Source organism: Bos mutus, chromosome 5, assembly GCF_027580195.1.
Source record: "Bos mutus isolate GX-2022 chromosome 5, NWIPB_WYAK_1.1, whole genome shotgun sequence".
In the NCBI taxonomy this organism is placed as follows: Eukaryota; Metazoa; Chordata; class Mammalia; order Artiodactyla; family Bovidae; genus Bos; species Bos mutus.
In genome coordinates, this window is record NC_091621.1 from 101,840,093 (window position 1) to 101,865,090 (window position 24,998).

At 63.2% G+C, this 24,998-nt stretch overlaps 1 protein-coding gene across 2 annotated transcripts in view; it reads right to left on the minus strand.

Annotated features, from left to right (window-relative positions):
* The window catches only part of TAFA5 (TAFA chemokine like family member 5), a 176,032-nt gene that overhangs the window by 82,931 nt on the left and 68,103 nt on the right, over window positions 1-24,998 (minus strand). The window contains exon 1 of one of the 2 annotated variants that reach the window (XM_070370070.1): window positions 22,117-22,248. The exons of the other annotated variant lie outside the window; for it this stretch is intronic. Coding sequence (XP_070226171.1) covers window positions 22,117-22,207 — 91 coding nt within the window. The 5' untranslated portion in view covers window positions 22,208-22,248. Of the gene's footprint in view, window positions 1-22,116; window positions 22,249-24,998 lie in introns of those variants that run through there. 2 annotated transcript variants of the gene reach the window in all.

The following is a 24,998-nucleotide window of genomic DNA, read 5'->3' on the forward strand; positions in this document are numbered from 1 at the left end:
CAGCGTTCTCCGGCATCCGCAGGGATCCGAGTCCACTCTCCCCCTGAAGACCAGCGCACTGTGCCAAGAAGCCTCGGAAATCAGGTCCAGGCTCAGAGGCTGTGATGCCCACGCAGCTGTGGGTTAGGGCCCCTGTGCCTGGACCACGGAAGCTTTGCCATCCTGCCCGGGCCCCCGGGGTTGGGGGGAGCCTTCCCTCTGCTGGAAGGGGGTCTGGAGTCACAGGAGCAGGGAAGAGCCGGAGGGCTTTGGGAACAGAGCCCTGCCCCGAGCTTTGTCAGCTCACGGCGGAGCCATCGTCCCTCAACACACACACACACATACACACACACACACACACACACATGGCTGACCCCCTCCCTGAGAACCCTGCTCTAAATGCATCCGCCGTATCCTCTGCACCACGTGGGTGGGTCAGGATCAGGATGGGCTGCGAAGCTCACGATTTTCCTGCCCAGCATCTGGTCTGGGCAAAGAACACAACAGCCGATGTCCCTGGGCCCCGAGACTCAGCGCCCTCCCCGGGGCTGGAGCCAGCTGGGGCTCTCCGCCCCCACCCCCAGCCCCAGGGGTATCCCAGACTCAGGCCAGTAGGCCTCACGGTGGTGCCCGCGAGGGGAGGGGACAGAGGGGTCGGGGGGCACCTGCCCTAAAGGGTGACACAGACCCCACGGAGGGCCTCCGGGGTGAAGGGCAGGGAGCAGCCACCTCACCCCACAGCCACCCACGCCCTGCAGGGCTGAGAGGGGCCCGCACCCCACTGCCAGGAGGAAGGCTGGGCCGGGGCAGCGCACACACGGCCCTGCAGGCCCGGGGCTGTGACTCTCGGGGAGGGGGCTGGCCTCTCCTTACTCAGTGAGCTCTGATCCCGGTGAAACGCGCGTTGACAAAACTCACTTTCAGAACTGTTCTTAAGCGCACCGCTCAGCGGCAGTAAGCATAGTCACGCTGCTGCGCGACCATCACCACCATCCTCTCCAGAACTTTCTCATCTTCCGGAAAAGAAACTGCCTACACTGTACACCGCCCCCCCCCACCCCTCCTCCTCCCCTCCCCTCCCCCACCCCCCACTTTCTGCATCTGCGGCTTTGACGGCCCCGGAAAGAATCGTGCCACCCCACGCGTCTGCGTCTGCTCGGGCGCACAGGTAAGATGCAGGGTGAGGGGTGACGTGCCGCTTGGGAACACGATGGCCAACCCCGAGAGCAGAGGCAGCAGCTAAGGCACTTTTTAATGCTGCATTTTTGCGATTACAAGTAAACACGATGTTTATTTAAAAAGAAGAAAGTCAGAGAAGAAAGAAGTTTCACGGATAATCATGCCACCCGAGGAAGCCACCACAGTGGGCTCTTCAGCACACGCTCATCCCATGTTCCTGCTCTGTGTGTTTCACACACGCATCCGTGTTTATAAACACGGGTCTCCGGGGTAACCCTGGGAGTGTCGCACTTAAAGCATAAACCCACTTTCCTCAGCTTTGAGAGTGTCCCCTGTGTTCCTGCCCCCGTGGTGGGGTCGGGGGGGGTCTCTGTGTTAGAGATGCCGGGGGACCCTGCTCTTCTGCCCCCAGACAGGTTCCACTCCCACATGACCCCGCCAGGTCCCAGGGGAGCTGTCACGTGTCCCAGGACCAGCTCCCTGAGGCGGGATTTCTGGGGCAGCTACCCTGGACACGGGACACACACGTCCCAGAGGCTGAGCCCGGGGCTCCACGGCTGAGTCTGCAGAGGGCGATCAGGGGCCTCCCCAGCTGTCCCCCTGCAGGACCAGAGAGCTGAGGCCTCCTGAGGTCTGACCTGTGCTGGCTTGCAGGCCACAGGGCTGAGCCTCCCGTAACCACTGCCCCGCTCCATCTCCTGTATACAGACCCAGCAGCCCACTTGGGAGGGAGGCTGCCGAGTCCACTGCTCAGGACCCAGAACCCGAGTCTGTGGGCCTAGCAGCTCCCCAGGCCTGACCTTGTGGGCACCTCAGCTGGGCTTAGCAATTCTCACCCCAGCGGTGGGCGGGGCCCAGGACAGTCACATCCAGATTCTGACCCCTCAGGGCTCCAGACGCCAGCAGCCTCTCCTGCCACTCAGGCCAACTAAACAGATTATAATTATTTCCATTGTGTGCCTTGGAGTGAGAAAGGGTCTAATTTTGGAATCAGTCAGTCTCAAGTTGACATTTGAGGCTTGCCAAGTTATTCATGTTGAACCTTGGGAAAGGTACTTAACGTCTAAACCCTCAAATACCTCACCTGTAAAACGGACGTAATACCTGCCTTCCATCGACCAGGGCTCCTAGGGTTAGAGGAGGTGGTGGATGAAAGGCACCTAGACAGATTGGTTCCCACCCCCATCAGCATCATCACCATCACCACCATCATTACCATCACCACCACCATCAGCACCATCACCATCAGCACCATCACCATCAGCACCATCAGCATCACCCCCATCACCATCATCACCACCATCAGCATCACCACCATCACCCCCATCACCACCATCACCACCATCACCATCATCACCACCATCACCATCATCACCACCATCAGCATCACCATCATCAGCACCACCACCATCAGCACCATCACCCCCATCACCACCATCAGCATCACCCCCATCACCATCATCACCACCATCAGTATCACAGACATGCACTTGCTGGGTTGGCCAGGTGCGACTGAGCCTCTCCCACCTCAGGCTCTGCTCCTTGCCCCTCTCTTCCCAGATGGCCTCCACCACTCGTGAAGCCCTGCCTGTTTCCCACAGGTCCACTGGTTTCCCCCTCCCCACCCTGGCATTCTCTCCACCCCTCACTCCAGTGCCACTCCAGGGCCAGGGCTCAAGATGAGTCCACTGGAGAGGCCCAAGCTCACAGTGCTGGCATACTGTTGGCACAGAGGGGAACAGGAGGGGAGAAGAAGGAAGCGTCTGCCAAGAGCTCACCCATCCCAGGCCCGAAGAGTCCACAGCCAAACCCTCCTTCAGCCCTGGATGTGGTCTCCATGACAACCTTGAGCAGCTCGCCACTGAGGAGCACCCAGTGGGCACCACGTGGGCGTGGAAGGGCTGTTGTTGCCCAATAGGGACCAACTTCAACCCATGGGACCAGGTGCCCCAGTGAGCCCACATCCCGGCACTGTCCGTGGAGGTCAGATGGAAGGAACCCGGACCTTCCTGTGTGCCCCAGGGATGCCCCAGGCATGTCCACAGTGCGACCCTGCCTGGCTGCAGACCTCCTACTCAGCCAAGGACCCCGAAGCTGGGTGACCTCTGGGCTTCAGTGACCCCAGTAGCCGAGGAGCAGAGGGGCCCAGCCTCAGGACACCCTGCCCCCAAATGCATTCTCCCGAAGCGACATTTGGAGGCCGTCCATCACTAAGGCCGAGGGCCCGCTTCCCCGCGGGCTGCGTGTTGCTGACCATCCGGGGAGCTGAGGCGTTACAGTGAAAATCGCTTGTTGGAAGAGGGACCAACCTGACAGGCTGCAGCCATCTGGTGGAAGCCCCTCACCTAGTATGTCCTCAGACACAGGACCTAGAGCCAGGGTCCTCCACGCCCCCAGCCCCTCGGGGCTCCCCTTGCTGCTGCTCAGATGGCAGCCCGGCCACAGGACGACAGGCAAGAGAGGACCCGGAGCCAAGAGTGAAAACCGCGGATGATAAAGCTATATTCTAGGAAACGAAGCCTCTCACCCAGGAACACAGAGAGGCTGGCAGGTCTGCGAGCTGCTTTGGGTCAGCGCAGGGCCTCTGCCCAGGTGCGCCCTGTGCCCAGGGCAGGTGCCCATGAGGGCACAGTCTTGCAGTCTCTCTTCCAAACTTTGCGTGAAGTTAAAAGTGTTGCCTATGCCAATACAACACAACCTGCTCACACACACACACACACACAAAACGCACACCCCACAGTAAAGATAAGTGAACGCACACACACATGTATGTGTACACATGCTATGCTATGCTAAGTCGCTTCAGTCGTGTCCGACTCTGTGCGACCCCATAGACGGCAGCCCACCAGGCTCCCCCGTCCCTGGGATTCTCCAGGCAAGAACACTGGAGTGGGTTGCCATTTCCTTCTCCAATGCATGAAAGTGAAAAGTGAAAGTGAAGTCGCTCAGTCGTGTCCGACTCTGTGCGACCCCATAGACTGCGGCCCACCAGGTTCCCCGGTCCCTGGGATTCTCCAGGCAAGAACACTGGAGTGGGCTGCCATAAAGGGGGGAACCCAAGGGTGAACGTGCCCCGCTGGACAGGACAGATGTGGCCGCAGAGGCCACCGACAGCCTCTTCATCTGCAAAGGCCTTCAAGCAGCCTCTGCTCTGAAGCACGTGACCGGTGCCCAGGGCCCACCTGCCGGGGCCCTCCCTGGGTTGCCACCCCTGGGGACCCTGTGTCCCTGCACACACACCCCTCCCCCCCAGCTCTGGGCCATCCCCACCCCCTCCAGGCCCCCCGCCCGCCCGCCCGCTCACTGCTGTTTCATTTTCACTGGAGTCTGGCAGAGACAGGGCACTGCAAGGCCGCCCCAAGCGAGGAGAAGCGTGTGACGGGGGAGAGCCTCAACCGCAGCCGCGGAAGGGCGAGGCCTGGATGACGGCGCAGAGCGCCCCACCTGCGCGCTGAGCTGTGGGTGCCCCCGCTCCCAGGCAGGGCTTCTGAACCCAGCGAGGTGAGCAGGGCACCTCGGGCAACACCTGCGGATTTGGGGCAGGCTGCCACTGGCTGCGAGGGTGGGCGCCAGGGCTGCGAGCCTCGATGACAGGACGGCCCCCCAAAAGAACGGCAGCCCCAACAGGCAGGGCGCCCAGCTGAGGCAGACCTGCCGGGGGGGGAGACGGCACAGCGCTTTCGCACCAGGAGGCCACTGAGGCTCCCTCTCCTGGACTGCAGACGCCTTGGGGGCTGCTCACTGAGCACGCTGTCCTGGCAGGTGTGGGGCTGAGAGCTGCCCGCAGGGCACTCCACTGCCCTGGACTTTCGACGGGCACCCAGCCCTCAAGCTCCCAGTCCACAGGCTGAGTCATCAGCAGAGCCGAGCTTCCCCACCCCTGATCCCTGCTAACCTCTATCCCTGCTGACCTCTGACCCCTCTAACCCCACCCCTGCTGACCTTGGACCCCTGCTGGCCTGCCCTGAGGACACCTGTCTGGGGATGAGCCCATCACCAGGCCCCCAGATGACCCCTGTCCCAGGTGCTGACCGAACCCTCCATCACCAGGAGGAGATGGTCCTTCAGGCACGCCCACCATCAGCCCCTGAACCATTTCCATAATCGGTGCCTCCCCCTCCAGGCCCTCCCCACCGCCACCCTGAACACACCTCCCCACAGTGGCCGACTTCAGGGTCCACCTGGCTGGGCCACCGCACCCAGACACGTGACCAAACATGAATCTCAGTGGTTCTGTGAGTGTTTGGGGACGAGATCGACACTCCCATCAGTGAACCAGTGACACAGAGGACGCATTAGCAAGGGCCTCGCCCAATCAGAACGCAGCGTGGCCCCACCCCGGCCTACGGGCTCGCTCCCGTCAGATCTGGGTTTACCATGACTTCGCCATCGTGTGACCCCTCTCTCTGTACACCTCTGGCTGGCTCTGCTCCTGGAGATCACACACACACACACACACACACACACACACACACACACGGATGGTGGGGAGAGGGGTTTGCAAGCAGAGACACTAAAAGTCCAGGGGCCGAACGAGCCGCCTGGGGGATTTCTTCCCACGGGAATCAGAGAGAAGCGGGCGAAGCCTCCACCAGCCCAAGGAGTGTGGGCACAAAGAGGGGATGTGGGGGGGGCAGGCAGAGGGAGGTGGAGGGCTGGGTGGAGAAGCAGAGGGAGGGGCGTCCTCTCCTGAGAGGCGGGTCTATTACTGGCGCTTCACAGGGAACAGTTATGTGAGCACCGCTTTCTGGTGTTAAAGGAAAAAAAGAGACTGTAAAATAAAATGCTGGCATCTCAGCTGTATCTTGTGTCATAAATCCCACACTGCAAAGCAAGGCAATAGAGACACAGCCTGGTCACCGAGGATGGGTGGTCCCGAGTCCCCTCCCATCCCCGCCCAGGGGACCCCTGGGAGTGCTTGTGGCCAGGGCCAGGGCCAGGGCTCGGAGAGGCAGGCGTGGGCCCAAGAGCTGAAGCCCGATGGCTGGTGGTCAGTGCCCAGCGGGCAGAGCGAGAAGATGACGGATGACGGAGCAGGGAAAACCGCGCTGGAGACACGCAGCAGTGGGCAGGGTCGTTGTCCACCTGCCAGGCCACGGAGTGGACGCCAGCAAGACGACAGAGCCCCAAGGACAACTGCGGACGGGGGTTAAGAATAACTCGGGGATCTCAGCTCATCACTCGTGACGGACACCTCCCTCCAGGTGAGGTGAGGCGCAGGCACCCTGGGGCGGGAAGGCGTGTGGGGGTCCCTTTCTATCTGCTCAAACCTCCTCCAACCCTAAACTGCCCTTGTAAAAAGGGGACATCACAGTTTTTTTAAGTGAGACTATAACTACATGGTTCTTGCCCTTGGACCCAAGTGAGAACGTGCCTTTTTTTTTTTACTGTGGTAAAATGCACTCACAGGAAATTTACCATTTTAACCATTTTAAGCACACAGCTCACCAGCATTAGGAACCTTCACACTGTTGTCCGACCGTCTCCACCATCATCTCCAGAACTTTCTCATCTTCTCCAACTGAGACTCTGTCCTCGTTAAACATCCCTCCCCCTCCCTGCCCCCAGCCCGGGGCCCCTACTGTCTACTTTCTGTCTCCAGGGATGTGACTGCTCAGGGACCTCACGTCGGTGCAGTCGGACACGATTAGTCCTTCTGGGTCCGGCTTAGGCCGTGGAGCCACACGGTGCTCTCAAGGTTTATCTGTGTTTACCAGGTGTTGGGATTCCGTCTTCCTGAAGGCTGTGTAATGTCCCTCGTACGCCGAGCCCTCGTTTATCCGTTCATCTGTGGATGCCCATCCAGAACGTGCCTTTGGACGGAGCCAGCGAGGCCAGTTCCCCATCCCAGCCCAGCGCCGGGCCCCACCCTCGGCGACCAGACAGGAAGGTTCTCAGAGGCCATGTCACCCCACGTCCCCTGGCCCTCCCTGGAACAACTTTATCTCAGTAACTTTCAGGAAAACACCTTTTTTTTTTTTATTAGATGGAAAAAAAAAATCTGCTGGCACGCGACCAAAATATCTACAGATTAGTAGGCTTTGAAATCTCTTGTGCTCGCTCCCTTGTTAAACCAGGGAAACCAGGCACTGCTTCCAAGATACATTTCAAAAGCTTTGCAACGTGCTTTCTTAACACAAAAGTTAAGATTTAAACAGTAATACCACTAATTCCCCCGCAATCGAGCTTAAATAGAGCCGAATGGGAGATAATGAATGTCCTGTAGGAATCACACGGAAAGTTGCATTATCACACGTAACGATTTTTTTCCACATAATCTCGCCACTTAATAAGGCCACACGATTCCATGCAGGAGGGATTTTAACAGATGCCGCTCCGAACTCAGCTGCCATTGAGACTGTCTCTGTTCTTAAAGGATTAGCATCCGGCAATGTTGGGGGCCTTGTAGACACTAATTAACCAGCGCGAGGAGGCAGGTGGGTCCCGCCGGGCTCCCAGGGGCACAAGATTCGCTGGTGCTCACTGATGCTGAGACCCCACACCCCCGCCCAGAGAACCCTGCCATGGTCTCTGCGGCCCCCACGGACTTGGACGTGACCCAGAGAGTGGCTCCGAGCTCCACCCTTGGAGGACCTCATTCCTGCTGGTGGTGACGTGCTGATCCTCAGGACAAAATGCATTCACCTCCCCAGCTTTTCCGTGCAGTCGGACCACCCTCACGCCATCAGCCGCCTTCACTTCTGGGACACACCAGCTGGGGCTGATGGCACGACTGTGACCACTGCCACCCCGGGGGCCACGGGGACAGAGGCACCCGGGGAGGGGACAATGACTGGGGGGCAGGGAGTCCCCCGGACCTGGAGCTGGTCTCCTTCCAAGACCCCTGCTGCCCCCGAAAGGCAGAAGGAGGACCCCCTGTGGTTGGGGCAGTGAAGGCTGGCAAGGTAGGTGCACGGGTGGAAACACGCTCAGGGCCCTGGGGTAGAGTGCGGCCTGGCATCCCAAGTGCCCGGCACGGGGCTCGGGAAACCCTGAATTCCAGACTCGATGACCTGGGGCTTGTGCGCTCAGGGCCGACAGAGACGGCCACTCTGGACAGGGCTCCGGCCGAGCCGCCTGTGGCTGAGGGAGCGCTCACCGCTGGGATCCAAAGGGCTCCTCTGGGGTTGGGGGGGCACACAGGCATGTCCGGGGGGCACTCAGCCCACCTCCAGCCCCACCCCAAGGCTGGATGACCCGCTGGAGCGTGTTTCTGAGGTCTCAGTAGCTGGAGCCCCACGCCCAGGGGTCCATCCGTCACCCACAGCACTGCCTGCATGCAGGGCCCAGGTAGGCGGCAGGGACCACAAGGTTCTCGCGGCAGGATGTCCGAAGGAGCTGCTGACGGGAATGGGGGACCCCCCACAGTAGCCCCCCCGACTATTGGGAGGAGCCCTGGGTCCCCAGGTGCCAGCCTGTATTCAGACAGACACACACTTGTCACAGAGAAAACCAAGAGGTTCCCTGTACATGTAAGGCCTGCAAGGCCCCCCCGCCCGTGCCCCTGGCTCATCTCATGGGCCCTCTCGAGGGGTGAGACACACAGAGGTCTGCCATCTCCTGGGCAACCCGCAGGGCCAAGCCTGGCTGGGTCCCAGCCACCCCCGAGGCCGCAGGGGCCCCTGGGGGTCTTCCCAGTGAGTCTCCAGGGCCCCAGGGACACGGGCATCCCTCCATGGGGGAGGAGGACCGCTTCCAGGGCCTGGGGAGGGTCTGCAGGCCCCCCACACAGCGGATGGCAAGATGCTCGTGTTTTCTGGCATTTATCACCATCAGCAGCCTCCTAGGAAACCATGGCTCTTTGAAACAGGACTTGGGTAGACAAGAAAAATAACAAAAATAGCTAAAAAGAAGAGCAGCGTGGATCGAGGGCGTATGCGACGCGGGCATGGTGGCGAGTGCTGCCCCTTCCCCCTCCCAACCTCACACCACAGCTGGGGGGCAGCCGGAAGCATCCCCCTTACAGACTGGGCAGGTGGGCCCAGGAAGTGAGGCCACAGCCACAGCTGGATGGTGCCCAGGCTGGCTGGTGGCGAGGACCCCACAGGGTCCTGTGGTTGGGCTCCCAGCTCCCCGGGCACCTGCCCTGGGGGCGGCATGGGGGCGGGGGGCTGGGAGCAAACACACATGGGGCCCCCTCGGTCCCTGGGGATGCTGACCAGGGGGTCCGATGGAGCGTCTCAGCTTGGTAACTAGCCAGACTCAGCCCTGCTGACCCAGGCCGCAGTCTCGCCCCATCCCTCAGCCCACCTGCACAGGCCCCCAGGCTGCTGAGCCAGTCTGGAGCCCCCGCCGGTCACGTGGGGGACAGCCCCCCGTAAGCCTTCAGCCGCACGTGTCTCCCCACGAGAAATCCACTCCCGACACCTGCCAACGTCATTCGCCGAGCGCCACGCACCCTCGGCGAGCCCCTCCCTGGCCCAGCCCTCGGTTTTCCCACCTGTACAATGGGGCACTCGGTCTCGGCAGGCGCCCTCCAGCACCTCCACCTCCAGCGTCCGGGGTAACCCGTCCTGAGGCTCCTTTCACAAACAAGCTGCGAGCCTGCCGGGGACACAGGTGTGCGCCCAGGCTGGCCTGTCCACACGGAGTTCCCCAAGAGAATTCCATAGGAGACACCGTGCATGCGGGCGACTCTGCGGGCTGGCCGCCTGGTCCACTCCGGGTCCTACCTGGGTCCGTGTGGACACACACAACCGTGGCTGCAGGCAACACGGTTGTCCTGTCTCCCCTCCCTCTCCCAGCAAGCTCCCAGGACGCCCCCGTGTCCAGGACGCCGAGGGCTGGCTCTCCACACACGGACCAGATTTCACACGCAATCGCCCCAAGGGCTCTGCCCTGCGAGCCCCAAGACAGCAACCCCCCACGATTGGCCCCGGGAAACACAGGCGGCCTCAGGCTGGGGGAAAGAGCATGGAGAACGCTCCCTCTGCTGCATGTCGGGCTAAGTTCTCCAGGGAATTCTGCTGACCCTGTGGCTCCTGCGCCCCATAGCCCAGGGGCCAGGTCCAGCCTCTCAGCCCCTAGAATGCAGCCACGCGAGGGCTGGGGCAGGACGATGGGAGGAAACCCCCGGCGACTCCCTGCCCACTAGCCAGGGGCTGTGTCGAGAAGCTTCAGCCCAAGGCGGGGGAGGGGGTGCAGGCGGCAGGGACCCCGGGCGGGGCAGGGCTGGAGTAAGGGCAGCCCCTCCATACACACACCATCCTGGAGCCACGGGATGCTCGGGGGCACCTGCTGTCCTGACCCCGCCCCCACCCCGGGTCCAGGCACAGAGAGCGCCAGTGCTCACGGGCACAGACTGGGAGGAGGAGGGCCCTGACTGGGCCGAGGAGCCACGGGCTCCCACTCGGGACTAGGGGGTGCGGAAGTCAGAGACGGATGGTCTCTGGTCCCTGGAAGGAGGTTGGCTCAGGACCCAGAGAGCTCACCCCAGGGCCCCCGTGGGAGCACTCCCACCCCCCAGGGAGCCCACCCGGTGTGCAGGCGGCGGACACTGGCTATTCCTGGACCACAGGCAGCGCCATCCCCGTCACTCCTCCAGCAGCTGAAGGGCGCTCTGGACTACTGGTCTCACCTGAGTGTCCCTGTGGCCACCTCCACCCCCCGTCACTCCTCCAGCAGCTGAAGGGCGCTCCGGACTACTGGTCTCACCTGAGCGTCCCTGTGGCCACCTCCTGGGTCCCTGTGCCCACCCCAAGCCGGCAGGAGACCTCCGTCCACAGTACGGGCGCCCTCAGGACCTCCCACACCTCTGTGCCCTCCCCTCCGCATGGTCAGAGCTTGGGGCATCTCGGGCCGCCCTCCAGGTGGATGGCTGCGTCAGAGGCTCTCTGATGAGGGGCTGGGGGAGTAGGACCCCGGGGGACAGCCTGTGATGGGGCCTGGGCATCCCTCTCCTGCCCCCTAGTCTCTGCCTTTAATGGTGCTTCCCACCCAAGAGGAACCACTTTCCCTTCCAGAAGATTCCTCAGGCAGAGTACACCCCCGCCCCTTCTCATGCACAGTTTCCCAGCCTCAGTGGGAAGAAAACTACACCCAGAAGTTTGTTCTCAATGCCAAGACACACACTTAATGGAAAAAAAAAAAAAAAGAAATACGCGAGGTTCAATGGTGAGTCAGCTCGTTAGGACTGGGGAGTGAAGAGAACGAACATCACAGACACATTTTGAATAACGTGCCGGGAAACTGCTAAGCTGGCAACCGACTGTTCCAAGTGGAATCAAACGTGCGCTGGGGGAGGCCGGGCACCGATGCCAAAGTGGCTTTCACAATTTTCTTTAAAAAATGAAAGAAAAGAAAAAACAACTAACTTTCACACAGACACGTGCGGTTCACGAATAGAAACAGAGTCCTGGCCCCATGCGGTCAGCTCAGCCTGCAGACGGCCGGCCCCAGTCAGGGCGGGACACCAGGGCCTCCGAGGGCAGGATGCAGGGTCTCTCGGCGTTGCCCCTTCCATCAAGGAGTGATGGGGTTCAGCAGGAGGAAGTCCCCAGCCCCCAGAAGAACCCCAAACACAGGGAAGGCCCAGGCTGGAGGGGGCTGGTGCTTGCTACATTAAGGTCTGCAAGACCTCTGGTCCTGGGTGACGGCGTCAGTGCCCGGTCACAGGTGCATCATCCTCCAGCCCCCATGCGGTGAGTGGAACAGTGGACCCCAAAGGTAGGTCTGCTAGGTACCCAGAACCCTGGAAGGTCTACCCAGAATTCCGGAAGGTCTACCCAGAACCCTGGAAGGTCTACCTAGAACCCCGGAAGGTCTACCCAGAATCCCAGAACCCTGGAAGGTCTACCCAGAACTCCGGATGGTCTACCCAGAACCCCAGAAGGTCTACCCAGAATCCCAGAAGGTCTACCCAGAACTCTGGAAGGTCTACCCAGAACCACGGACGGTCTACCCAGAACCCCAGAAGGTCTATACTACCCCAAAGGTAGGTCTACCCAGAACCCTGGAAGGTTTACCCCAAACCCCGGAAGTTCTACCTAGAACTCCAGAAGGTCTACCCAGAACCCCAGAAGGTCTGCTGCTGCTGCTGCTAAGTCACTTCAGTTGTGTCCGACTCTGTGTGACCCCACAGCCGGCAGCCCACCGGGCTCCCCCGTCCTTGGGATTCTCCAGGCAAGAGTACTGGAGTGGGATGCCATCTCCTTCTCCGCCCAGAAGGTATAACCTACCCCAAAGGTAGGTCTACCAAGAACCCTAGAAAGTCTACCCAGAACCCCGGAAGGTCTATCAAGAACCCTGGAAGGTCTACCCAGAACCCTGGAAGGTTTACCTTACCCCAAAGGTAGGTCTACCCAGAACCCCGGAAGGTGGTCTGCTCTGGGGTAAATGTCCTTGCAGATACAGTGAAGCTCTCAGGATGAGGTCATCTGGATGCGGGTGGGGCCGAAATGCAAGGGCGCGCATCCTGATAAGAGAGGAGCAGGAGGAGGCCACGTGACACAGAGACTGGAGAGATGGGTCCCGAGCCCGGGAGAGCCAGGGCTGCCGGGAGCCACCAGAAGCACGAAGCGGCCTGGAAGGAACCCCCCCACCCCCGCAACGTCTCGGCCTAGACTCCCGACCTCCAAAAGAAGGGGACAGTAAATGTCCATTCTTCAAGCCCCCATCGTGGGCCTGTGTCCTACAGCCTCTGGAAGCTGACCGCCTACCTCTCTCTCCAGCATCCTCCGTGGAGTGCATGTCCCGCATTACAGGGAGGCCCCTTCGTTCTCAGTTGGCCTGGACACCAAGGAAGTGACCATGGCTACTGGAGCGTGGCCTGTGATGACCCTCATCCAACTGCACGACCCTCTGGGGCCCCTGCTGCCCAGAGCCTCAGCCCCGTGCCCACCAGCCTCCTGCTGCCTGGCTTAGCCTGTTCGCTGGGCCCGGCGCGCAGTAGATGCTCCATAAACATGCGCCCCCGTGGCTCACTGCCTCCACTGCGACCCCCCCACGAGCGTCCCTGTCTGGCCGGGAAGGAACTCTCCATCTTCTGTGAGCAGGAAGCCAGCCCCGTGGCCATAAATAGAAGGTAACCATAAAAATAAACACACGACCGTTAAAATGAAAAATGCCCACCCAAGCCCGCATAAAGTCATCTCGTATGCACAGCCTACGTGCCCTGGCTTTGGGAAACACTGATTTACAGATGGAGGCGTGCTGAGGACTTCCGGGCCGCTCCCAACCCTCACCTCCAGGAGATGCGGCTTCTGCCTCAAGCTGGGACTCAATGGCCATTGCCTTTATGGGCCCAGACGCCAGACAGGGACCACGTCTTTGCCTGAACACTGATGGGGCGTCTGCCCGTCCGGGCGTCCCTGGGACAGAGGTGGTGAGACCCCTGCACGCATGGCACACCTGGCCGGGCTCCTCCCGGCATGCGCCCCTCAATCACCCGCGTGTGGCCTGCTGGCTTCCTGCAGCCGTGGCAACAATGAGAGCAAACCCTGGAAACTCATCCCACTGGGTCCTGGGAGCCTCAGGTTCAAGGTCACGGCGTGGGCAGGGCCACGCACTCTCTGGAGCCTCTGGGGGAGGGTCCTCTGCCTCTTCCAGCCTCTGGAGGCCATGGGCATCCCTTGGCTGGTGGCCACATCGTCCGTCTCTGCCTCCATCTTCACATGGGCCTCTCTTGCATCTCTTCTTTTCTAAGGACGCTTCTCTCTGGGTGCAGGGTGGACCCCATCCAGATGATGGCGCCCAGAGAGTCTTACCTTAACCTCACCTGCAAATCACCCTCCTCCCCAACCAGGCCCCCCCACAGGTTCTGGGTGCACCGTCCCTGGGGGGCCACGGCTCAGCTCTCAGCCGTGCGCTTCTTCAGGAGCCCAGCTCGTCACGCACAGGGTCCCACGGGCACCAGCACACAGCTCGTGCCGGCATACTGCAGGCGCTCAATGTGTGGCCCACCCTGGGCCACTATGTCTAGCAAGGCCGTCGCCCAGGCAATCGGCCCCAGGGGCTGTGGCCGTGCAGGGCTCCTGGGGAAGTGGGGCTCAGGATGATGGCGGGGGGTGGGGGTCCTGCAAAGCATAGCTAAGCATCAGCGAGACCGGGGCTCCTGTCTCAGTAAAGCGTGCGGAGCCTGCTCAGCTGCTCCTGCGGTTGGAGGAGAAGAGAAGGAACTGGCTGATACAACCCGCCTTCTCCAGGCAGAGGCTGACTTTGAAAAGACTGTGTGTTTGAAAGGCTGCACACCCTCCTCCAGACTCTTGGGAAGAACAAAGGGCTGAGGGTGGGCATGTGTGGTGTGGTTTGGGACTTCCCGCAGGGTCCTCAGGGACCTTCCAGAACCAGCCTCCAAGGGGGAAGCGGCAGAGGGGGCCGCCCACGAGGTCCAGCCTCAGCCCCTTGCCGGACTCACTGTCATACCAGGAGACCAGGGCACAGACCAGCCACTGGCACCCCGGGGTCACAGGTCCATTGCTGAGGTCTCACCCCAAGTCCTGCAGGGTGGGGAAGGCAGGCACCACCATGCCGTCCCCGCAGTCTGAGACCTCGGATTGCTCCCCCAAGCCAGGGAGCCGGTGCCCATGGGACCCGCCAGGGCCACAGCTGGTGGACTGAGGCCTCCAGGGTGACCACCCCAGGCCCAATAAGGACCAAGTCATTATTGCCCAGGACACCAGGGAGCTCAGTGTACTGAAGGTAGCCCTCTCAGGGCTGGCCAGGCTCCCCCAAGTCCTGCCCGAGGTGCCCCGACTGTCCCTGGGCTACACTGCCCTGGAGGTGGCCACCACGTGGCTGGAGAGGCACCACCCTGGCCGTCCCATCCCGCCCTAGGAAGGCCTGAGACGGTCCAGGGTCTCCTGGCCCCGACCTCAACCACCAGGAGCATCCTGGCCTGGATGCCAGAGGAGACATCATACCTGCAGGGTTTTCATCGGACGGGGCAGGCTCCATCTCCTAAGGAGGATTAGACGCAAAGAATAAAAAGGACTCCCGTGCACCCTGGGAGAGCAGCAGACAAACACGGGCCCGTGGGTGGGAACGGCTGGACCCGGGGTCACCCGCCCCACGGGTGGGCTGCGAAGACCACTGGACACACCCACAGCCCTTGGCTCAGTCTTGTCAGACACGCGACTCCGTCTACGGGGCTGGGGGTCAGCCACGGTGCCTCACGTGGGTCCCCCGAGCACGGTCTGAGTCTGTGACCCACTTTCTCCAATCACGTGTGGGATCTTCCTACTGAAAGTGGGGGTCGTCTGGGTGGTACCCCCCGAGCTCCCGGGCAGCCAGAGGGGCTGGGGCACAGAGCAGGCCTCCCTCCCACTCCTGCAAAGTTGTGTTTGGACAAAGGGCCACGTGATCCACAGGGGACCATCCATAAATCACCACAGACACCATCAAGTCACCCAGACGAGGGCGGCAGAGCACACGGCCCAGCTCCTGCCCTGGGCCACCGGGGCACTGGCGACGATTGGCGGCAGAGGCCGTGTGGATGGCAGGGGGCGGAGGGCCTGCACAGCCAGGCCATTGGGGGGACGCCCACCCGGTTCCCCACCTGCGAGCGTCTGCCCTTCCCCTGCTAAAAGGTGACCCTGCTTCTCCTCCCCCACCACCCCCTGCAGCTCCACAAACACACACGGGTGCCTGGAAGGAAGGGGCTGGCCCTTCCCGCTGCTCAGGTCACTGCCAGGGGGCTGGGTGGGCCGAGAACAGCCTCCGTCCACCGCCAGCCCCGTGCAGCCAGCTCAGTGGGTGACCCTCCGGGCCTGCAGCCTGGGCCAGCTCGTGGACAGCATCTCAGCCCCAGGCAGGCGGCAAAGGCTTCCCGCCCTAGGGACTACGGAACGGCTAGGAAGCAGGCGGGTCCCAGCCTTCCTGCGCTGGACTCTCCGGGGCCACGTGGGGATGGGCCCTCCCCGCCGGGGTGGGGTCGGGGCAGGGCTTCACTCAAGCCTGGTCAGCGGCCTCCAAATCCCTGGAGGCTTGGGGCCACCCCAGCCCACCAGGCTCTCAGGGCCCAGGCCCGCGTCTGCCAGGAACACGGCCGAGACCCTCGGTCTGACGGGTCCCGGGGTGGCCTGCGGGGCTGGGCCTGTCCCCTGCCCTTTCAGCTGTCCTGGGCTCCCATCTCCCTTAGGAAGCCCCTTGCCTCAGAGATGGTTCTGGAGGGCACAGGTTGGGTCGGTGGTCAGAGCCCTTGTGAGGGAGAGATGGAGGGCCCTGTCCCTCCCTGGGAACTCCCTGAAGCAAGACCCAGCATCCTGGAACGTGCTGGCAGCCGCAGCTGAGGCCTCCCAGATGAGATGACCTGGGGAAGGAATCTCAGAGGGGCAGGGAGTGGGGAGTGGGCGTGGAGTGGGCAGCTTGAGTCCCTGGAGGGGCTCCGTCCAAGATCAGCATTGTCTTCAGCTCAGGAAATACGGGCTGGACCAACCTAAGTTTCAGGTCTGCGACCTGTCCGTTCTGCCAAGGAGACTGAGGGTCCCAGTGGTCCAGTGACTTGCCTGATATCACATGTCCAGCCAGCTTCCCAGTTACAAAGGCCATTTGCACAAGCATGTGTAAGCCCACGAGCCAGGCGCTGGGTCAGCGAGGTACGGGATGTGTGAGGGGGGGTAGGTATGCGACTCCAGGAGCCGCTGGGCTCCGGGTCCAAGCAGAGAAGAAGAGACAGTGAGCGCACACACTGGCCCACGTCCCCTTGGCTCTGTGACCTCTGTGACCTGTCCGTGGACATCGCTGGGCCTCGCTGGACGTGGCCTCCTCGGGCAAGGCGGCCCCAGGGTGCTGGGGGCAGAGACGGGACCCCCGGGCCTCTGCCCTGCTTCCTGCCTCCAGGCTGGGCGCTGCGCCCACGTGTGCCTGCCTGTGTGTCCATGCGCGCATGTGTCCCCACGTTTGTGACCATGTCAGCTGTGTGAGCGCCTCGGTGTGCACAGAGGAACAGACTCAGGAGGAAAGATGAAAGGGAGCGGTCATGGCAGGCCAGCTGGTCACCAGCACAGCAGGACGAGGACTCCAGGCCTCACTGCGTGCCCCTCCAGGGGGCTCGGAGTCCATTCACTGAACACGTGTGAACAGCAGCACACGTTACACGCAGACGCACAGTGACAACCTCGATGCTTTCTGTCACGCAGCTCATACTGCACTCTGCGTCTCCTGTAACCATCTACTGACTGGCAAGTGCAGAGATTAAGGGCAGCTTCCTGATCCAAGAGCAGGTTCTCAGTGTATCTCACTCACTCCATGTGCCTACGGACATAACACCTGTGGAGAGTTTAGTGAACGCATCCACGTCATCCAACCAGTCCACCCTAAAGGAGATCAACCCCGAATATTCAACGGAAGCACTGGTACTGAAGCTTCAATACTCTGGCCACCTGATGCTCAGAGCCGACTCACTGGAAAAGACCCGATGCTGGGAAAGACTGGGGGAAGGAGGAGGGGACGACAGAGGATGAGATGGCTGGATGGCATCACCGACTCGATGGACGTGAGTTTGAGCAAGCTCCGGGAGACAGTGGAGGACAGCAGAGTGCTGCAGTCCATGGGGTCGTAGAGAGTCGGACGTGACTTCACGACTGAACAACAAACCACCACACACACACACACACACACACACACGACGAGTCGGCGGTGCTCCGCTGCCGGGGACCCAGCACCCCCGCCTCCTGCAGGCCTCAGCGGCCCTCCACAGGGAGGGGACCTGGCCACCCCACACTGCCCCCTCGCCGCTGGCACCCCTACACGGGGCTGTGTGCCCAGGATGCGCAGAGACCCTGGTGTAAGAGCCTGGTGCGTACAGGTTTGTAAAGCAGACTCTGGAGCTGGAGCTCACACGGTCTGCTGCAGGGCCCCTGATGCCTGCTCAGGGTGGAGGCCAAGACAGGGCCTGAAGAGCTTCCAGAGATGAGGGCGGAGAGTCTGGCCAAGGGCAGCCCTCCCCAGCCTGCACGCCTGTGCCCGGCCCGGGGGTGTACAGCAGCCGGCCAGGCCCTGGCACCCCAGCAATCACCCCCTGACCAGCCCTTCTCCGCTCTCACTTTGTCCAGCTGTCAGATGCTCCGCAACAAGGCTCCCGTTACGTTGAGTGCGGGCTTTAGATTCTCTGCCACGCGGAAATGATGATACATAGCAATGAGGAGCTGGGCTATTTCAATGCAGCCCCCAAGTGCCCCCCAGCCAGCCCCACTTCCTTGGCCTCACAAAGGGGCTCTGCTGAGGGGAGAAAAGGCAGCGTGGCCGGGCCCCTTGGTGCGCACCCGGAGCCTCCGGGAGAAACAGGCAGGCAGGGTGGGCTGGGCGCCCCCGGCCTCCCGGGAGGTCCGGGCGGGTGGTCAGAAGCGTCTGGAACACAGGGCGTCTCAGTCTTCTGCCGACTCGAACACCAGCCCCGGGCCTCTGTCCTGACCCTCCTCGTTATCACAGCCTCTGAGAACCATCTGGGCACAGCCTAGGCCCCGGAACTCTCCCGTGCTCGGAAGCTCGACACGGGATCCACAATCCTTCCCGACCCACAGGGGGCTGCCTGCATGCGTCAGTGCCTGGGAGACCCTGTGTGGGTTGTAACCGGGGTGATTTTCTGCTCCCACAGATACATTTCTGATGGACCCCTGGGTTCCAGGAACTGTGCTGTCAGGCCTCTGTCCACTTTTTAAAATACACTCACAGACGTAAGAGACAGAGTTAACTCTGGGCTCACTCCTGAGCTCGTGACGACGACAGCGATGACCGCCAGGAGCACAGAGTCACGGCCATTCACAGGACACCACGGAGGGGCTGCTCGGGGGTACGCGTGCTCCCCCCGGCCCTGGGCGCCCAGAATTCCGTTTCTCTTCCAGAATGAGGCGCTAACTAAATAAACCAAAGTGGAATCCTGTTTACTCAACAGTCGGCCCTCAGAGCAGCTGTCCGATTCAGAAAGGACCTCCGGAATCAAGGCCGGGTCCACGGCAAGCGTGTCCGGATGTACACACTCATCTCCCGAAACACGCTCTCCCACAGAGGCTGTGAATCACACGCCCACCCACCTCCCAGCTCTGCGGCCCCCAAGGAGAGGGAGACAGGCAGACCTCAGACCCACAGCTGCAGCAAAGAGCGGACTGTACTGCTCCGGTTACATCAGCGGCGACCCGAGGGCCTGAATCTGCACGGTGATTGAAAAGCTAGGAGAAAAATACCTTCAAGTCTTTCGTAGAGAGAGACGGAAAATCCTTTTTTTCCCCTAATTCCTGCCGTTTCCTTAAGGCCGTGTTCTGAGACCTAGCATCGTTAGGGAGATCAAAGGAAGTCTCCCCTCTGCCTTCTTGGGGCACAGCACCACGCGGGCCTTCCGTCCCCCGAGTAAGAGGCTGCATTTGAAATCAGTTCCCCAGACCGCCCCCCCACCCCGCCCCGGACTAGTTCACAAACACGGGGCACGTGAGTGCTGTGTCGAGGCCAAGGCCAGCCCGAGCTCCCCAGAGGAGGGGCAGGGCGTCCCAAGGGGTGAGCAGGAGGAGGCAGGGTTGTCCAGTTCCCCACGGCCCCCGCCCCAGGCCGCAGCCCTCTTTCCCCCGCCCTCTGAGCGCCCGGCCCGGCTGGCCACGGCGGGCAGGAGGCTCTCACAAAGACCGGCCCGGCCAAGACTGCAATCAGGAACCACAATACGCCTCTCTCTCGTGCACAGCCCTATTCATCTTCGCCAACACTGGGAGACAGACTGGCCAGAGGGGGACAGATTAGCCACGGGGTGACCCGCATCTGCACACAAAAGGCGGAGTGTGGAAAAGCGGCTCCCCAGGCCCCCCATTCTTCACCGCTGAGAAAGCCAGATTCAGGGAAATGGCCATTTAAACAGCTCTCTCCCACCCGTCCGCAGACAACAAGTCACAATTGTCTGTCCGCCCGCCGCGCTCCCCCCTCCTGGGGCCAGTGCGCCTGGAAGGAAGTGGCCCGGGGCCTGCAGCCAGAGGGCCCAGGGGTCCCGTGCATCCAGGGCGGGCCGCCCCCCGGCCCCCCAGCACCTGCCCGGGGCTCCTGACCCCACAGGGGACAGTCAGGGAGGGCAGGGTGCTTGCTCTCAGTCTGACCTTTCAGAGATACGGGGTGCAGGGTGCTCCACCCTGGGAAGCAGGACTGTGACATTCTTCAGGATGGACAGACGGCGCTTCTAAGGACTGCAGAGGGCTGTGCACACAAACTTCCCCTGAGTGCCTGCAGAGCGCGGACCTGCTCCGGGCCCCACGCCCCACCTCCCTGTTCCTACACCGGCTTCCAGAGCGTTGAGCGCCTCGCTGAGGTTGCTGCCCAGAGCAGGGTAAACGCGGAGGTTTCTGTGCCAGGCTCTCCAAAAATCCAATCTCAGAAAACAGCACCCTCTCCAAGCAAGATGAGGCCCCGAACCCCTGCCCTGCCCTGCACCCATACTCTTTGAATCCAGAAGACAGAAACTCTCTGTCGATCAAAACATGCGTTTTGACCTTAAGACACAGGGCCTCAGGAGGACGGCAGGGCCTCTGAAGACAGCAGGACCGGTCGGCTCCCACCGGGCGAGCGGAAGGCCGGGGCTCAGCCAGAGGTGCTCAGAACTCCCTCTCTCACCACGACGGCTCTAGGATCACGGAGAATCTGCGTCCACACAGAACAGCCCCCTCCCCGGGGGAACACACACACAGCCCGGCCCTTTCCACCTTAGAAGCAGTGAACTTCACAGGAGTCCCCTTTCGAGAGATCCCCCTGAAAGCACAGCCCGGTGGAAAGGAACCGTCGTCCACTTGGTGGGCCCCAGAGTCCCCTGGCAGAGAGCGCAGCTGGCATCAGCCCCTGGGTGGCTTGCTAGCCCCCAGGGACCACCCATCCCCAGCCACTCCTGAAGCAAGCCGGTGGTGGAAGGCGGCCCTCACCGGGCCCTCTCGGGGCCGCCTGGGCCTGCAGCAGCACCCCCAGGGTGGGGGGGTGGTCCCCTCTCCCTTCAGGGCCTGGACCCAAAACCAAGGGCAGGAAGTGGACACCAGGCCAAAGGAGCAGGTGACGGGCAGCCTGGCCTCCCACACCTACCTGCTTCCGGAGAGCCAGAGGCAGCTCGTTAATTAGGCTGGAAAGCAGCTGAACGCTGCACACTGACCTTTGTGAGGGCCCGGAGCTAACGAGGATCTGCCTGCTCTTCGGGCCACGGAGGCTTGGAGGTGGGCTGGCCTGCCCTGTTGGCCGGGGTTGGGGGGGCACCGCGCAGTCCTGGGGGCAAGGGGCCTGGGGGCCAGTGCACGGCCACCATGGCAGTGGGCGCCGCCCGGCGGCTGTTCCACAAGGGCAGCCGGGCTGAGCCCAGTGCACCCGGGCTGCCCTCCAGAGCCCAGGCCTCCGAGCCAGCAAGTTCCCAGGAATGCCCCGGTACTCGGGTCCACACCCGCCCTGCGAGCCCCGGGGCTCCTGCCCTGGACAGCAGGTGCAGGGCCGCCCGTCCCACAAATGCTTCCATCAACTTGCTCGACTCAACCAAGTCCCAAGAAAGAGATCCACTGCAGCGCGAGCTCCGCTCTCAAGCAGGCAAGGAGGACGGGGGGCCGGACTTGGTGCGGGGCCAGGCGCTCTGGCGGGCGAGCCCCTGCTCCTAGAGCCGGCGGGCCCCGGGCTCGCCCGGAAGGCGGCGCGGAGAGCGGGGTGCGGACGCGCAGGCCTCGTCCGGGGCTCCCTCCGCCCGGGCCCGCGCCTGGCCCGCCAGCGTGGAGCGCGGGTGCCATCTACCGAGAGCCGGCGGACAGAGGCCAGGCGCCGCTGCCCACGAGCCGTGCGGGGAAGGGGACGGCACGGCAGCCCCGAAGCGGGCCGGGGCCCGGCGGCGCCAGAGGCACCGAGGCCGCCGCGTCCGCGCCGCCCGCCACCTCGGACCCGGGGCTGAGCGCGGCTGCGGGATCCACGCGGGGCCGGGCAGGGTGCGCGCCGGGCGCCGGGGCCCCGCGGTGGTGCCGGGCTGGCCGGGCCGAGCGCGGCGGCGGCGGCCGAACGTGCTGGAAGCCTGGCGCGCGGGGGGACAATTACCTTCTTTCAGGAACTGCGCGTGGATCACCAGGACGAGGAAGCAGCAGAGCGCGGCCCCCGCGAGTGCCCAGAGCGCCTTCAGGAGCTGCATCGCGGAGTGCCCACTCGGCCGACGCCCCCCAAGTCGAGCAGCAAAGGTCCAGGCGCCGCATCAGCGCCCCGCCGGGTGCAGCCGCCGCGGCCGCCCGCTCGCGCCCTCCATCCGCGCCAACGCCGCGCTCCGCCGCGACTGGAGGTGCCGCTCCGGGAGCCGGGCTGTGTCTTTTTGGGCAGGGGGAGGGGAGCGGGCGGGGGCGCGGGGAGGGGGCGGGCGGGGCGGGGAGGTTAGCACCGAGGCTCGGGCCGCGGCGGCCGCCGCTCCGGCCGCTCGGCCACCAGCGCGGGCTGCGGGGCGCCGGGGGCCCGGGCGCGGGGGGGTGGCCGCCGCGGCCCCATGAATCAGCCCCGCCGCCGCCCCCGGAGCCGCGCCGCCGGCAGGGCTCGGACGGCGGGCCGTGGATTGCGCAACGGCCCGACCGCCGGTCGCCTGTCGCCTCCCGCCGCTGCCTTCCTCTCGCCGCCGCCGCCGCGCTCGCTCCGGCCCGGGGCTCAGGGGGCCGCGCTGCCGCCGCCGCCGCCGCCGCCGCGGAGAACCGAGCGCGGGGCCGGGGCTGCGCGCCGGGCTCGGGGCCGCCGCACCATCGCCGCCGCCGGGGCCCGCGCGGCCGGGCCCAGCCCGCAGGCAGAGAACTTGCGTGGCCCGGTGGCCCTCGAACGGTGCCGGCCTCCGCGCTCCCGGAGCCCGCGCCTCCGCCGCGGCGGCCGGTCGAGGCCCGGCCCGGGCTCCCGCGGGCCCCCTGCCCGGCTGGGCCGGTGGCGGCGGCGGTGGCGGCCGCGCCGACAGGTGGGGCCGGCGACAATGCGCGCCTCGCCCGCGGGACGCCGCCGCTCCAGCCCGTGGCGCGCGCCCGCCGCCCGATCGGCTCGGTCCTTCTGGGGAGGCGGCGGGAGGGGCCGCGCGGCGCTCGGACTCCGGCCCGCGCCCGCCGCCGTCTGCGCTCCTGCCGGCCCGCCGAGCCGCCGATGCGCACTGGGCCGCGGAGGGGACCCAGGGGACCCCTGCCGCCCTGCAGCGCCCCCGCCTGGCGCGCCGGCGGGTCAGGCGAGGCCGGTCCGGCCGAAAACCGCGGGTCGGGCTCCACCTAGGCGCGCAGGGGCCTCACTGCAGAGGCGGCCGAGGCGGGGGCCGACCGAGCGGGGATCGAGCCCCTGGTGCGCCCAACCCCCCAGCGCTCCGCGGCTCCCGGGGAGGACGGGGGCGGGGACCCCGGCCTAGGCGTCGCCACTGCCCAGGACTGAGCCGCGGCGGCTTCTGAAAATCTGCACCTCGTCCTGGAAATACACTCGCTGCACATTCCGGCCCCAGTAGGTGCCATCCTTCCGGCCAGCGGTCGGCGCGTAGGCGCTCACTCAACGCCCGGGGCTGAGCTAGATGCAGGAGCGGGCCGTTCCTGGCCCGGCCTCCTCATGCCTCTGGGAAGCGCTGGCATTCGCTACCAACCCGTTTTCCTCACCAACTCTGAGTCCCAGAGCCGGGGTATCTGTGCCCAGTTCAGCGTCCCGGAGGCCAGTATAGGTCTCAAGGCAGTTGTTTGCCTGAATTGAATTTCAAATAAAATTCCAAATTCCCAGCAAAGGGCTTTGGCTGGGGATCAGGGAGGGAGCCTCTGCCTGATCCTAAGCCCCACCGTGTGGGGTGGGTGGGGCACAGGAAAAGGTCCCACTGCCAGAGGGTCCTAGGGAGCCTTAGGCCTGGACAGCAGGCCCCAGAAAGCTGCTTTCTGCCTGCAGGGACATTGATGTGCAGGAAGGGAAAGGGGCCACTCCTGGGAGTGCTCCTGGAGGTCAGGTGAGTCAAGGCCCTCCACCCACACTTGGGGACACAGACAGCAAGTCACTCCAGACCAGCACCAAGGTTGCTGCTGCCGACCTGGCCTGAGGTGCTGTGCCAGCCCCGGTCAGAGGGGAGGCCGCCCCTGAAGCAATGCCCCACGCGGGCTGCGTTGCTAGCCAGGACCCCTCCCTGTGGATGGTCCACGAGACAGGAACACCAGCTCTGGGCCGCTACCTGGAGAAGTGGCTGCAGCCTCAGACAGGCCAAGCAACTCAGACCCTGCCTTGTGGGTGGCGGGGTGGGTGGGTGTGGTCTCTCTCCCCTTGCATGGACCCTCGGAGTCCCATTTACTTTAACAGCCTCTTCCTTGGCCTTCACCCCCAGGCACTTTGCAGGAAACTCCCCCTGCAGCAGCCTCTGGGGAGCCGCCCTTCCTAACAGAATAGAGCCTGACCTCCACCAAGGTCATTGGCGGTCAGTCCTCACCTGGTGCTGTGCTGTCCCCCTCAGAAGGCTTGAGGATCGCTGGGTGCTCACTACACACACACCCCCAGGACCCCAAAGGGACCTCAAGCAGAAAGCAAGGCCAGCCTCTGACATCCTCTGTGCCCAGTCAAGTGGCTACTACTGGAAATTTTGAAAATTGCAAGTATTCTCCATTCCCCAGGAGAACTTTTACAAACTAACCATTTCGAAGCTCCTTCTATAAAGAGAACTAAGAGAAGAGAGTTTATAAAGAGAACCAGGGTGTAAATTTATTTTCAACAAGTGCAACAGGAGGGGAGGTGCCGTGGGGACCAGATTATCCTCCGGCTCCAGGGCCTTCCCCAGGGCCACACGTGCCGCGTTGCTTGTGCCCTTAGAGGAGTGACAGGTCCACAGAGGGGATTAGCCGTGCCACTGGGAAGTGAGTTCAAGGTGTCCGAATAAACACCACACACCGCAGGAGGGAACACCCGGGGTCTGATCAAAGAGATGCATCAGAATAAATGATAAAGCCATACTGGTG